This window comes from Ceratotherium simum, chromosome 36 (genome assembly GCF_057802395.1).
Source record: "Ceratotherium simum simum isolate JZ-2026a chromosome 36, ASM5780239v1, whole genome shotgun sequence".
NCBI classification, from domain to species: Eukaryota; Metazoa; Chordata; class Mammalia; order Perissodactyla; family Rhinocerotidae; genus Ceratotherium; species Ceratotherium simum.
In genome coordinates, this window is record NC_141935.1 from 14603982 (window position 1) to 14620100 (window position 16119).

At 37.4% G+C, this 16119-nt stretch overlaps 1 protein-coding gene across 1 annotated transcript in view; it reads right to left on the reverse strand.

Moving 5' to 3' along the window:
- The window catches only part of USH2A (usherin), a 761558-nt gene that overhangs the window by 87702 nt on the left and 657737 nt on the right, over positions 1-16119 (reverse strand). The window contains exon 61 of the mRNA XM_087424358.1: positions 7308-7662. Within this exon, the coding sequence (XP_087280484.1) occupies positions 7308-7662 (355 nt within the window). The remainder of the gene's footprint in view (positions 1-7307; positions 7663-16119) is intronic.

A 16119-nucleotide genomic window follows, 5' to 3' on the forward strand; every position in this document is an offset into this window, starting at 1 on the left:
CCGAAACTTTTCTACATTTGCTCATTTCTTTTAGCTTCTGTTATTCCAAATCGTAGGACTTCTAAAGTTTTACAGTCTATTTATATCACCATTTACAGCTTCTACAGTACATTGCATATGCATTAATTTATTTAACTCTTACAATAGCCCTGTGAGATAAATAACATTTTAGTTCAGACTGGATGATTAAGAAGGAAGATGGGGGGCCTGCCCGGTGATGTAGTGGTTAAGTTTGTGCACTCAGCTTTGGTGGCCCGGGGTTCGTGGATTTGGATCCTGGTCAGGGATCTACACACTGTTAATCAAGCCATGCTGTGGCAGCATCCCACATACAAAAATAGAGGAAGATGGGCACAGATGTTAGCTCAGGGCCAATCTTCCTCACCAACAAAAAAAAAAAAAAGAAGAAGAAGGAAGATGGATCCATTTGAAGTGTAAAAATGTGATCATTTGAGGAGGAGAGAACAACGTGTGTGAAGATCCTAATGTGGTCTTCAAGCAGAAGGATTCAAGTTACACTTTAGAAGTAGAAGCAATAGGATTCAGTGAAGGATTAGATATGGAAGTAAGGAAGGGGAGGACTCAAGGTTGATCTGGCTTGAGCAACTAGAAAGATGATGGAGCCATTTAGTTATGTAACAAGGTATATTGGGGAATAATGAGTAGAGCTTAGAAACTCTACTGGAACTGCCAGACATACCTCTGCAGGACTTACAGAAAGAAAGAATCAGCCTTACACCTTCAAGCCATCTTCCTCTGAAGATCTATATACGACAACTTATATAAGAGAATATTCAGGTGCAGGACAAGCAAGTTATAGAAGGAAATTCAGTAGAGTAGCTTCTCCAGGTTATCTCCCTACTAGTTGAGGGGAGAGAATGGGGATACTCACACTCTTCTCTCAAGGCATATGATGGATATCCAAGAGCACAAACTTGAAGGATTTGAGGGTGTCCGCAGGAAAAGTGAGATGGACATTCTACTTTTTTCAGGAGGCTTGCTACTGACCTGAAGAGACTCATAGGATAATTTTGACGTAGCTACTAGGATGGAGGAGGGTCTTCTGAGATTCTTGTGTGATTCCAGGATTTCGAGATCATGGCCTAACACAGAAGCTGATACCTGCTTCTTGTTCAATGAATTCTGAAGTTGTGAGGCTGGCTGAGTCTCACCCAGCATGGTAGGTCAAGCAGAGAAGATAGTGCTGGACAAGTTGTACTTTTCTTAGTTGGTAGAACAAGCTTTCTCCAGTGCTAGGGGATGCCAAGAAAGGAATGAGTTTTGTCAAAGCAATAGGATCTGATAACTGGCTGACTGGTCAGGAGAGGGGAGCCCAGAAGTAAAAGAGGCTGTGGGTTGGATCTCTGGGGCAGTAATGGACAGGGATGCAAGAAATTAGCCAGAGAATGGGTTGCCTGTATCAGGAAACTGTGAAGCATGAAATTTCCCATGGGGCATCTCTATGTAACCCCACAGAAGGCCATGGTAGTTGGATAAGAACAATATTAATGAGTAAGACTCTGTTCCTTTTTGTCAAATTCTCTCTTTTCTGCCACGATCCTGAAGAAATCAACAAGAGAAGAAGAAACTGAAGAAGAAGAAGGAAAACAAACATGCCCTCTCTTCGCCACTGTAGATCCCTTAACACATCAGGCTTTAGACTGGATTCTTTTTTTTTTTTTTTTGCAGGGAACGATTCACCCTGGGTTAACATCTGTTGCCAATCTTCCTCTTTTTTTTTTCTTTTCCCCGAAGCCCAAGTGCACGGCTGTATATCTTAGTTGTAAGGCCCTCTAGTTCTTCTATGTGAGCCGCCACCATAGCATGGCAACTGACAGACGGGTGGTGTGGTTCCATGACTGGGAAGTGAACCTAGGCTGCCGAAGCAAGGAGAGAACCCAACTTTAATCACTAGACCATTAGGGCTGGCTCTGGATTTTTTTTTAAACACCTGAAATGAGTCCTGACTACCAAAATTGGGCTGCTCCTTGTCACTTAAAGTGACTGGAAAAGCATAGGAACCTCCCCAGAAATTACTGATGATTGAGCGAGGACATTCTGATGAAGCTTTTTGGAGTAAAGTGGTTGGAGAAAAAATAAAGCTCTTTCAAAGAAGTAGTTATACGAAGTTCAAGAAGACTTATATGGTTTGCATCCCCAATAATACTGAGCAAGAAGCAAATCCCCAATATATATTTGTGATCCGTAGGGTATTATTAGATGAAAGGGATAAAAATAATGTAAGGCTAATAAGTGAAAAGTTAATATCCAACCAAATACATGATTACAATACAACAAAATGGGTTGCACCAACAAGTGTTCATTGTTTTGTGACATTTACCCACCCATATTTTGTAATTTTATATAAAAGAATGAATGACATAGTCATCTTGTATTATAAAAGGTGAAAAATCTCAGCTTATAGAACTGATACAAAAAGTATAGTAATTGTTTTTATTATCAAATTTTTCTTCATTTTGGAAAGACAGCCATCAAAGGAGTCCTTCTAGATAGCTCCATCTCCTAGATAGCATTTCTGTTGTCTTATAAATGGATCTGGGGAGAAGGCTAACAACGATCAAATTTTAAGAGCTACAATTAATTAAGATCATAGGTAAAGAGCAATAATATTTTATATTATTCAAGGCCTAAATGAAAATGGGATTAAAAATGAATTCATCAACTTACAAACTCTTCAAAATATGGCAATTATGAAGTATCTCATTTTTTACCCAAATTTCTACTTAATGGTAAAGAGATTTGAACAACCACATGAGGAAATTTTGAATACCTCCTCCTTGACATTGGGCAAGGGAACTTGGCAACTAGAATCTAGAAACTAGAGTTTGTAATTCTGGATTTTATGTTCAGATTGGAAGCCAACTTTTAGTGACCCATATAATTTGCTTACCCCTCAGCACCGTATGCTTGAGTCTACACACAGAGTGAAGTACCATCTATCTTTCAGGGAACTGGGCAAATGTACGATCTGGGCTTGATGTTTTATAACCCTGTGGGGTAAGCAGGGATGTACTTAGAGCACAGACTAACAGGTAAAGCACCTTTGCCTTTAAATCCCAAGTTATTTTTGCCAGTGCGATGGCAGATGCCAGTGAGAAAAAGCAAACAAATCCGAATGGTGGCAGCAATATCGCCAACCTCGCCAGGAGTGTTCCCTGTAAATACCACTGTGGAACTCTTGCATGCCAAGCAAGGCTAAATACAGTTTCTATCCTGACACCGCACAATTCATCACTGAGCTAATTGGGAAGGGAGTTTAAGGACTTCTACCTAAAGCGTGTTTTCAGTAATGGAGGCTATTGTTCTGAAAAGACCCTAAAAATCAAGATATCTCCCTCTTTCCCTTAAAAGGACCTACCTGGCCTCAAAGGGAGATGAAACTTTTCCTGAGGTTGGGAGAGAAGCTGGTGATACATTAAAACCCACATTCTTTCCATTTCTCCTCTCCTGCTGCCTCTGCTGCTGCTGCTGCTCCTGCCAACACATATGCTCTCCACCCCCATGGAGGGCCCCCACTGCCAATTCTCCATCCATTGCCACCATCGGGAGGATTCATGCATCCATTGCACCTGTTATGTGTGGCTCTCCCAGCAACGTCCACCTGTTTATAAACAACTGTGGGGGGACTTTAAGGCCAAGCTAGTAATGGCACTACACTATGGACAATTTATTGGTGGCTCCTCATGCAGAGATGGGATCCCAGTAAACAAGAGACTAAATGAGGGGTATTCGTGATACCTCTTGCAAGCCTGTGGGTTGAATTGTAATTCTGCAATTGTGGGGATGGATTCTATGTCTCAATAATTGCAAATGTAGTTCCTTTGCTCTGGAGAATTTCAGCCAAAGCAGTCAATGAAACAAAAATGTGAAGGATTTCCTGGGGTAGGCACAGAAATGGAAGGAGACAGTGAAGATTAGCTGGTATAGGAATTAGAGAAATAGTAAGTAGAGCCGGGAAGGCACTCAGAGAAACATTCAAAAGAGAATCATCAAAACATGAGCAGCGGAAACTCAGAAGCAAAGAAACTTAAAAATCCGAAATGCCCAGCACTAATACTCTGTGCCTCAGACTTGATTACTCATCTGCCCAAGGGCCCAGTCTCATGGCAGACTTAATAATACAGTCCAATGTAGTATTGAATATTGACATATTGAATATAGTACTCAATGACTATTTGCCAAATTGGATTGAACTGTCAATAATCTGTTCTTGATGGTGAAGGCCCGTTGCACTAGTACAAAGAAGTCGTGCTGTTCTGAACAGGAAGAGATGGACTTAAATCACAGGAGGAGGGATTTGGCTGGAATAAAAGGAACATTCTTCTCTGATGGTGAGGGACTGGAATTAAGTGGTAGAACTTCTTTCTTTAGATATCTCAAAAAAATGTTTAAACACATTTTCTTGGAGTGTAGGAATGGATGAAACTCAAAGACAATAGTTTATTTTTCTGGTTATTTCTTTCAAAGATGTCAATCCATAAAGAGTCATAGTAGCCTTCTGACCTGGAAACTTGGCCTAGTGACCAAAGTATCTGAACGCTGGCCTCATTGGCCTTTGGAAGATGTCCTTGATTGCTTAGAAAGCTCAAATGGGATCTTTCCTGATGAACCTAAGTCTTCTCTTGGATTCTCAAGGCAAAAGATCCAGATTTTGGGAGGCCACCTTGGACACACACATATACACACACACGCACACACATATTCAAAAATAGGATGCAGAAATATTACTGTTTCTTAATTCTTCTGGTTATTCTCAGAGTGTGGCAATACTGGGCCATCAGAATAGAAGCTGTGTTGGGGAGGCCCCATTTTCAAAGGAATGTGTGAAGCTTAAAGCTGGGGGCCATAGGCCTTCCTCTTTCTCAGGTACTTTTTAGTGTGGTAAAAATAGAACCTACCAGATTAAATAAGGGACAGAATTCACTGAATACTTTGTCTTGTGTTGTAAAATGAAACTGGGTATGAAGGGATGACTCAGAGCGTATTCTATAAGGGAATTTCATTAGAACTGTTTGGGGAGATTAAATATTTAGGCTCACACTCCTGAAAGGCCTATTTTAAAAGATCAGACATTTAATCATTGCAATACTGGTGCCTTCAATAAAATGTATTTAAATTAAGGTGTCTCATTCAGAAAGCTCTTATCAAGTTTTTTTCAGTATTTTTACTTTGTTCTTCAATATTTTACTTTCAGGGTGAAAGTTTAGAACATGAATTCCAACGATATGGTGAGAAATAATATATGTCCCCATGGATCACATATCAACTAAAAAAGGTCATCTACACCTAAGAACACTGCTTCTAATGCTTATCATGAAGGATCTAGAAGATGTAACATGAAAGACCTTGATATATAAAGATAATTAATTGTCAAATAAAAAGTGAAGTACCAATTCTTTTTTTTTTTTTTTTTAAGATTTTATTTATTTATTTTCCCTCCCCAAAGCCCCAGTAGATAGTTGTATGTCATAGCTGCACATCCTTCCAGTTGCTGTATGTGGGACGCGGCCCCAGCATGGCCGGAGAAGCGGTGTGCGCCGGGGATCCGAGCCCGGGCTGCCAGCAGCGGAGCGCGTGCACTTAACCGCTAAGCCATGGGGCCGGCCCTGAAGTACCAATTCTGAACCAAAGATTTCTTTGATATTATCCCTTCATTCACATGCTACTTATTTCTTAGTCATGTAAGAAAATTAAACATAAGGACAGTGAGAAAACTTCGTATTTTCAACTATTCATTTACAAAGATTCTTCTGGAGTTTCGTTAAAATATATTTGCCTGGTATTATTTAGATATTTTGATCAATGTTACAGTCTATTTTTTTTGAGAATGTATGGCTTATTTATTTATTTTTAATTTTTTGTTTATTGCAGTAACCTTGGTTTATAACATTGTATAAATTTCAGGTGTACATCATTATACTTCTATTTCTGCCTAGATTACATCATGTTCACCACCCAAATACTAATTACAACCCATCACCACACACATGTGCCGAATTATCCCTTTCACCCTCCTCCGTCCCCCGTTCCCCTCTGGTAACCACCAATCCAATGTCTGTCTCTATGTGTTTGTTTATTGTTGTTATTATCTACTACTTAATGAAGGAAATCATATGGTATGGATATTTTGATAAATGTTATAGTCTAAAGATAACCTTCACGTAAATTGGACTGCCTAAATTGGAAGTATAGAAACATGGTTTGGTCTTTGAAAATAATGCTTTATGCTGTCTTTGCATTTTTTTCTTATTTATATTTAGCAAGGTCTTGGCATATTTTGAAAACCATATGTATTTAACTCCTAAGATCACAAAGTTTCACCTTCTCCATGAAGCCTCCTCAGTATGAGGGCTTTCTGTCGATTTCTCAGAGCATTTTTTGCCTCGTACATTTGCTATCTGATATTATTTCCTCTTGTATTGTGGTTTACAGCTAGTAGGTGGTGGAGTTTGGGATCTGAATCCTGATATGTTGGACATTATTGGCTGTGATCCACTATTTCTCGTATTTTTTCTTATGTTCAATTCTCATTTCTGCAATATTATAAAAGAGAAGCTCCCTGAGACAAGGACCATCCTGTTTCTGCATCTCTCATTGAACATCAGGCTATGCCAGCTGTAAAGAAATCTCTTAGGAGATTCTAGGTGAACTAAATTCAGCTGTGTTATGGGCTAGAGGGGGCCAACCCAGAAAAATCACCACTAAATTATAGCACATGTGATATCTATATCTACACATCTAGATAGATACATCTAGAAATTGAATTTTCTTTTTCCTCATTTTTATATTTATCTAGAGATATCTCTATATCTATCTGCTATGGGTGATATTGTTTCACCCACATAAGCCCCATATATATGTAGATATATTGATATAAATATAGATATAAATATCGATATATCTAGATAGATATAGATGTAGATATGTGATATAATTGGCTCTTTGAGAAAGAAGAAAATTAAGTTTCCAATTTTATCTGAGCTTCATTCCCATGAGGTATAGAGGGACACATTTAATATTCCCATGTAATGGATTTGGAAATCAGGCAACGAGAGATTCGCTTATTTCCTTGAGGTAATACAAATTAATCGTGGTCTGCGAACTGGTTTCCAGTATCTCTTATACTCAGTATCTTATCCCCATGACTACATTGCTTCTTTTCACATGTGAAAGATTGTCAGCTGTTTAACACCAAGGTGAAGACAAATAACAAGTTGGATAAGAAAATGAATTTCAACATATTAACAAGATAATCTAAGTACCTATTATTTTTTCTAAGATCTTACCATCACTGTGAAAGCATGCACAGTAGAGATGTTAAATGTTGGGTCATCCGGTCTCTCTTGGTAGACCACACGGTACTGGGAGATAATACCATTGGGAGATTCTGGTTTTGTCCAGTTCAGCAGAACTGAATGCGCACTGGTGGCTTGAGCCCAAGGAGCTGGCAAATCTTGAGGTGGGGCTTCCAGAGTCTGCACTGATGACCACAGACTCTCCACAGAGCCTCTGGAGTTATGTGCTTGGACCCGATATTCATAGAGCGTGAATGGCCTTAGAGTATCCGCAGTGTCGGTAAATTCAAGGGCTCCTTCTGACCAGACAAACAAAAGGGACTCCTCTTCAGTGCCAGCAGGACGTCTGAAAGGAAACCAAGAAGGCAATCAGTGACAGCTGCAGACTTCAAAACTTCAAAAAACAGGTTGGTAGATACAGTACGAAATTGCTTTTTAGATTTTGTTATTGACCCAACTCTTCAACTGTCTCTTCCTGGTGTCGTGATGAAGAAAGACCAGATGGAAAAAGTATACCAGAGACCTGACTCAGCATCATTTAAAAAATGTAGCTGATATGTACATACGCATATTTGGCTAATTATAATGTATATATTTTTTAAAAAACATGGAAAATGCATAAGAACTAAAACAATTTAAAAAGTGAAAAATGACCGTTAGTCATATTTTGTTGTATTACCTTCAGGATGTTTCCTTTCAAAAAAAAATTACACATGTAATACATGGAAACAAACATGTTAAAAATTTTTCAAAATTAAAAATTAAAAAACAGAAGCATATGTGTAAGTACTATTAATACTTTTTTTGTGTGTTTTCTGGTTCTTTATCTAAATGTTTATGTATATGTGTGTGGGTGTGCATATGCACGTGAAGTTATATTGGGGTTTTATTTTTTGCACAACTAGAACCAGACTATATACAATTATTAGAGGCTGATATTATTGGGAATTCTTACCCTTCCATGGTAGATGGATTGCAGTAAGGGTCCCAATTTGTTTAAACCTCCCTGTAGCCATGTCTTTTGCTAATATGCTCCCAAACTCACTCTGAACTTGGCCATATGACTTTCTTTGGCCAATGGGACAGTAGCAGATACGATGAGTGTAGAGACTTGAAAGTGTTTGCACATTGAAGCTGACCCTCTTGCTGCTCTTGGAACCATGAGATCTCCATGTGAAAATGCCCCTGCTAGCATACTGAAGTATGAGGAATGACAAAGAGAAGCCACAGTCTTATTCTCATTTACCTAGCACAGACGCTATTTTGCATTTGTTTCCAGAATGTTTTAAATTCACTTCCTGCATGTCACTTATTTTCTCCTCGTTTGATTTTTCTCTTCTTTCATTAAACCATAACCCTTCAAAGTAAGGACAATTCTTTCTTGTATTCATCAACAAACTTTTATTGAGCACTCATTATACACCAGGCCTTATACCAGGAGCAGAGGTGATGAACAGATTCCTTCCGTAAAGGAGCTCATGGCTGAATAGAGAAGACAGAGCTAAATGCAAATTAATGAAAATAACATGAGAAGTCATAGAATAGGAATTTGCTTTAGAGATCTTTAAAGGGCAAAAGTCAAAATCCTTCTAGATGTCTTCTCCAAAACCTAGTAAAATGCAGAGTATGCTCAAAAACTTCTTTCAAATGCCTGAGAAGGGAATTGTTTAGTTCCATGTTTAGATTTAATGGATATCAAAACTAGGGCCCATGCATACTATTTTGGTACCCAATATATAGAACCTAAGTAAGAGAAATGGAATTGTCAGTGGTTGGGATGGCCCCAAATATCTGATATTTCATTTGGAAAAGTTATTTGCTCATCCAGATATAAAGTCATGATGCAGACCTGACCAGAAGGGAAAGTTCCTGAAGAATTGTGATTGGTTTATTTCGGTATTCCCAACATCCGGGCCCAGTAAGTTCAATCAGTTTTTTGAATGAATGGCCAAAATAAATACAATTCCACGGCTTTTCTGCACCTTTGCCTCAGCTCTATCAACTCTTCTTACCCAGTAGGGTAGTATTCTAGGTGAGGGAAGAATGTACCCAAGAGATGACCCTCTCCTCCTTTACCTTACTCTCTAGTTGAGAAGAGACTTATGAATAAATGAGTATTTTCCAGGCCGTGAGGAGTATTTAATTAACACACTCTTCAGATGCCGGAATATTCACATGCTGCCATATCAAATTAACCATCAAAATGGAAAAGGTTATTAAGACAGAGTAAATGACAGTACCTTTCCCAAAAAGGCAGGATATTTAAAATCTTGGGCTTGGGGAATTTGACGATCCTCAAGTTGATAAATTGCTATGACCTAAGAATGAGCAATGACAAGCTTCCTGCTGGAGGCTGTTGAGGCTTCATAGAGACCTCTCAGTGACCTGCCATTACGGTTCTGCAACCCACCTCATTACTCCCCGCTACCATGCGTGGGCCAGATTCCATACTCAGTGTAGGTTCGCAGGGTTTGGCCTTTGTGCTTGCTGCAGATACAAGGTACCAGGTGTGTCATTGGGAGGGATCCATTCTAATGAGGACCACAGGGCTCACAGCCAAGGACTCCTCTCTGTGAGTTTTTTAAAAAGTGTTTGCTAGGAACATATACAGCAACCAAACACAGGAACTTCTATGGAGAAATAAAATTTTTTTTTATCTGGCTTCAACCTTTCTATGATGATTCAATTAATTTTTATTAAACCCACATGAATTCCCACAATGAGGTGTAGCCATGGCTGTCATAAAACTGACATTCTTAAAAAATTGCCTGAAAGTGTGAATTTTAAAAATCTATCCTAAGAGATTAAGTATTATATTAGCCTCAAGTTTATCCACCAAAACAACTAAAGGATGCAACCGGGTTAAGTATTTCTTATCACTGTTGAATACTTAATAAAGTAATATGATGGTGAGATAAATGTTCCATCTGTGGGGTTAAAAAACAGAATATCAGGGCTGTCCCGGTGGCATAGTTGTTAAGTTCACGCGCTCTGCTTCGGCGGCCCAGGATTCGCAGGTTCGGATTGCGGGTGCAGACCTACACACCGCTCATCAAGCCGTGCTGTGGCAGCGTCCCATATACAAAACAGAGGAAGATGGGCAGAGATGTTAGCTCAGGACCAATCTTCCTCACCAAAAATACCCCTCAAAAACAAAAGACAAAACAGAGTATCTTTATGTTTGAATGAACTTTGAACAGAAGAGGTTGAGTAGACCACAATTATTCCTAACTTATTTAAGATTTAGGCTTCAACTGTTCATTTAACTGGAAGCTTTTCCTCTTGAACAGTCTGTGCTTAGGAAAATCACATTTTCAGTTCTTTCTGAATAGCTAAATTGTTCTTCTATGCTTAAGCTCATTTGGGAGATAATTCAATAACACACTTTTCCAACTAGAGTTAATTTAATGTTGCTTAACGCTAAGAATAAAACAAAAAAAAGTATTAAAACTGGGAACAACGTATTTTAAAAGACATTCATATTTATGTTGTCTTAATGTCATATAACCTTTTAAAGAGCTCCCTACATCCTCAGTCCCAGCCAGCAATACTCAGTGCTTATCATCAAAAGCAATTAAAACAAATTCTTATAACTGAATGCATTTTCCATAACAATTTAAGATTATGAAACTATCACCCTCACCTCATGAAGAATATTAAGAATACTCTAAATTTAAATAAATAGCCAGAAACACCTGTAGCCAGAGGAGTCAGGTCGTAGACCCTAGCCCCGCCACTTGATTAAATGACCTTGGGCAAGCTCTCCTGTGTTCTCTAGTTTCCATTTCACTTTGTAAACTGGAGTTAATAACCTTACAGTGTATAATGTCCCAGGATTTTTGTAAGAATTAAGTCAAATAATGCGTGTGACAATCACTGGGTAAGATGTAATATATGACACAAATGAAGTTATTATAAAAATGATGCCCAAAGCTGTATTTAGGAAGACAAATCCAGAAGTTATGTAAAGGCTGCATTGAACAGGGAGTGACAGCATGGAGTCACACAATGAAGAGGTGACGTCAACAGTCCACTTGAAAATAAACGTAAATCCTGAGCAAGGTTGATGGTAGAGGAAGTGGAAACACAGACGATTTACAAAATGCTCTGTGAAGGTTGAATCATCCAGCTTTGTGGAGTTAGTGGATACTCTGGTGTTGGGGAAGAGATATCAAAGATCTTCCAAAAATTTTAAGACTTAATCCTGTTTAAAACTCTTCAGTGATTTGCCACGCAACTGGCCTATGCTTACCATTCCAGATTCACCTTCTGAGATTTCTACTCCCATTTATATTCCAGTCATAATCAAAGGCTTGCCTGTGGTTCCCGTATATTCCATGATATTTCATGCCTCCATGACTTTGATATTTGTTAACCCTGTTCTGGAATGCCTCACCCCATCCTTTTCCTTTTCTCCTCCTTTCTATATGCTAAACTCAATTCATCTTTTAAAACTCTACGCCCAAGTCACTTTCTCCAGAAAGTCTTTCCCTTGCTTCTCTCTCAAATAGAGTTATCATATCCTCCTACGTGCTAAGTCTTTTCTTTATTGATTCACTTGTCACACTGACTGGTTGACAAGAAGAGTCCAAGATTCTCTGAAACCTGGTTAACTAATAACTGTGCCTGTTAGGAAGCTATTATCTCTCAGCTATAAACCTGCCCTTCTATATTTGGCTTTATGATAGTGGAGCCAGGACTCTGCAATCCATGTTTCTGCTTTACCAGCTGACTCTATGTTGGGCTTTGCCAATAGGGGGCCCCAGAGGGAGATCAGAAAGCTGAAAGGAAGAAGGAACTGGCTCCTTCCTATTTGCTTCTTGTTTGCTTGTTGATTATGTAAGCATCTCTCCAGCAAGGATCCTTCACCTGGGAAGTAGCAGATCCTTCCTCCTTAGGAGCAAATGATTCAAGTATGAGATTTTTCTAACACTTGGAAAACCAGCTTCATCTCATGCCTCCTCCCCCAGACACTTGCACCAGCTGGCCGGTGCCCCCTCCTCAGACATCTGGGTCTCAGAATCACGGGTGCTTCCCTCTAAGTTTCTAAGTTTTAATAATTCCAGCTGCTTCCCTTTGTTCCCTTGATCCTAAGGATAGCAGCTGTTTCCCACAGTTGCTCAGTCCATAGTATCTTAGAGTTGTGTTTTTATCCTTTCAGTCACCTAGTTAACAAATTTAACCAGTTAATAATTATTTATATTAAACTCTTTCTGTTAAAAAAAACTGGTGTGTTTTATTTTTCTTAAGCAGCCCTTGATGGCTACAGAAAGTGATGATGATATTCACAGAAAGAGGGAAATTGGAAAATCATAAAAAGGGTGATGATAGATTTGCATCTGAACTTACTGAATTTATTATTTTGTCTTTATCACACCTTATTACATATTGATTGTAAAAAGTAATTAAAAAATACAGATGAGCAAAAACACAAGTATTTAAAAGAATCATCCATAACCTATCTCTGGGGGTTAGCACTGTTAACTTTTTCTTGGTGTTCAACATTCTAGACATTTTTCATGCACATATAAATGTAAAAAATATTCTATATATTTAAAGAAAAACAGGATCATACTAGGCATACTGTTTTCTATTCTGATTCTTTTATTATCATGACCCTCTTTCCTTGTCCTTAAACATACGTCTAGAACTGCCAGATGTGTCTTCCTAAAGCATGGCTATGGATGGTATAGCTAAGATAACTTCCTATTTTTATCATGCTTTATAGTATGTATACAGCACTTTCAAAAAAATTATTTCATTTAATTTTTATAAAATTCTAGGAGGTTAATTATTCTCTATGTTTATTAACGTAAATGTACATAAAAATGGAAGCTTAGGGAACATAGTGACCTGCCCAAGGTCACATAACTAGTAAGTGGCAGACCCAGGACCTGGAAGCCATATCTTCTGACTACAAATGCCGTGCTCTGTCCACGCTATCACATTGTTTCTCTGTTTTACTCCATGTCTGCAATGGCTCACATCGCTTCCAAATAAAAAAACCTAACCTCCTTAGCTTGGTATTTAAAAGTCTTCCAAAATCTACCACTAAGTGGATCTTCTAAATTCCCCCTACAAATAACAAAGGCTCCAGCCAAGCCTGACCATTACTCGAGCCCTATATCTACAGTATTGGGAATTATGCTTATTCTATAATTTTACTCACCTGAGATGTCTTTGCCATCAGGCTCTGCTTGTTAAAATTCTATCTACCACAAATGAAACAGAATACAAATTCCTGAAGTGGATCAGATGACACATGGGAATTTTGTATATGGCATTTCAAATCAGTGAAGTATAAAATAATGTTGACAAATTAGTTTTTTTTCAAAATGAATGCCTAGATTTCTTGTCTCATTTCTTATAACAAAATTAGGTCTATATTTAGATATAAGGAAATAAAAGTGCTGGAAGAAATAATTGATATGTTATTTTTTTACATGATCACTAAAGGCAGAATTTCCTTAATATACAAAGAGGATAGAAAAATCAATAAGAAACAACCCACAATAAAATGGTCTAAGGATATATGATATCTTATACACACACACATATAGCAAATAAATTTTTGAAATAAGTGAAGAACCTCACTTACAATGACCAAAATTTTAATTAAAACAATAATATGCCACTTAAAATATTGAACTGGCAAAGATTTGAAAGATTGATAAGACCTAGTATTGATAAGAGTTTTCAGAATCAGAAATTCTTATGTACCATTTTTGGAACACAATTTAGCAATCTCTAAAAATTTAAAATGCATGAAAGTTTGACCCCACACTTCTAGTACTAAGAATAATCCTCCATATGCTTATTTTAAGGATGTTTTTGGAGAATTGCTGTTGCAATGAAAACTTGGAAATCACCTATTTTGCCATCAGTAGGAGACTGGTTAAATAATGTATGATACATACCCATATAATAAAATATTGTTGAGTAATTAAAAGAAAAGAGGTATGTTGTGTATATATATATACAAATGCTCAAAGAAAATTGCATAACAGTGTGAACAATATGATTCCTTCTATGTAAAGAAAACTATAAAAAGAAAACATCAATGTAATATACTAAAATTAAAGTAGTTAATTTCTGTTGATGGGAATTATATATGCCACGGGTAAGTCATAAAGAAGGGATAAATAACTTTGATGATATTTTGTACTGTTAAAACTTTATTCCAACAAGTGTATTTCCAGTTTAAATAACCATTAAATTTTTATTTTGTAAGGCCAAGTACCAATGATATCAACTTCATGAAGTCTTCCATGAATATTCCAGACAGAAAGAATCCTGCTCTCCTGTAAATTTTCTGGTAAATATTTATATTTCTCACATGGTACAGCTCTTTCTGTTGGTTTGCTTAGTTTAACTTATATCTCCTACTATAGTAAAGATCATTGGTAATAGGGCTCAGATCTCACAGTAGATATTAACGTCTCTCTCTCTCTCTCTTATCTATCTATATCTATCATCTATCTTTGCATATCCACATCCATATCTATCTTTCCACACAACACAAATTGATTATGTGAAAATTCCTTCACTTTTGAGTCACTGCCCCTTTTTCTTAGTTTACTCAGTCAATTTAATTATCTATTCTAGAAAATTACTATTTTCAGTTCCCTGGTTGGAATACTCTTTCATATCATCCATCCTTGCAAACTATCTCAGATTCTATCCTTAAAACCTTCCTGAATACTCAGAAGGAGGCTCATCATTTGTTTCCATTTTTACAGTGTTTAGAGGGTGTTTGTGTATATTTTTGTCTTTTATTGCACATTGATCAAATCTTTTTATTTATTCAAAGAGACAGCTTATGAGAATAAAACCCCGTGCAATTTTGTCTCTATTATAATGGAAGATCCTAATGTGAGATCATTTTATTACATATTTTGTAAAGTTCTAAGAAAACATGTTTGGTGGATTTGGGAGATGAAAGTTGGATTTTGTAGATGGATTTTGCCATTTGCAAGGTTACAGATATACAATAAAGGAAGAATACTGGAGAATCTTTATATAAACCAAACTTACCATGAAGAGACAGAAAATGCCCAAGATGGCCTGTCTATACCTGTCAATGAACAGTTTGCAAAACACTAACATAAGTGTTTTCTTTATTGTAGGAAATCATCTCTTTCATAACTCACATGTAGTCAACAAAGTAGCCTAAATAAAATATCAAATGAACTGGTAAACTAAAGAGAAGCAATCACATTAATAGTCTTGTCCTTATTACGTTTTTTTTTGTTTTGTTTTTTAAAATCATAAACATCTTATCTCTTTATTAGAGCAGACACTTTTTAACAGGATGGTATTTAGAGGCACTATTTAAACAATAGAAGGGAATTACTGAAGGGAAATGATTTGGGGGGTTGGAGAGAACAGAGTAACAAGCATTTTCAAAAAGAAATTGACAAACTGGCTTCCCGAAATTTAATGAAACTATCTGCATAGGCCAAACCCCGTCTTTGGTTTGAGCTAAATGTATTTCTTTTGGTGGCAATAGAAGAAAGAGGAGGCAAATGATGAAGCAGAAATTACATGCCATACCCTCCCCAGAAATACTGCAGGCTTGAGGCTGCAGCGATAGAATGGGCTCTACGGCGTCCCAGGATGAAAAAGAACTGTGTGTCTACATTCTATTTCTATCCTTACAAATTTCAGATTTTTTTGCAGCTATCTAAGAAAAATTTGATATTGTTGTTGTCTAAGCACATTTAAACTTCAACTGAAATAACTGCCAAGTGATTCATGCCTATGTAGGTGAATATAACGATTGTATCTGGAGCCCCAGTGCGCC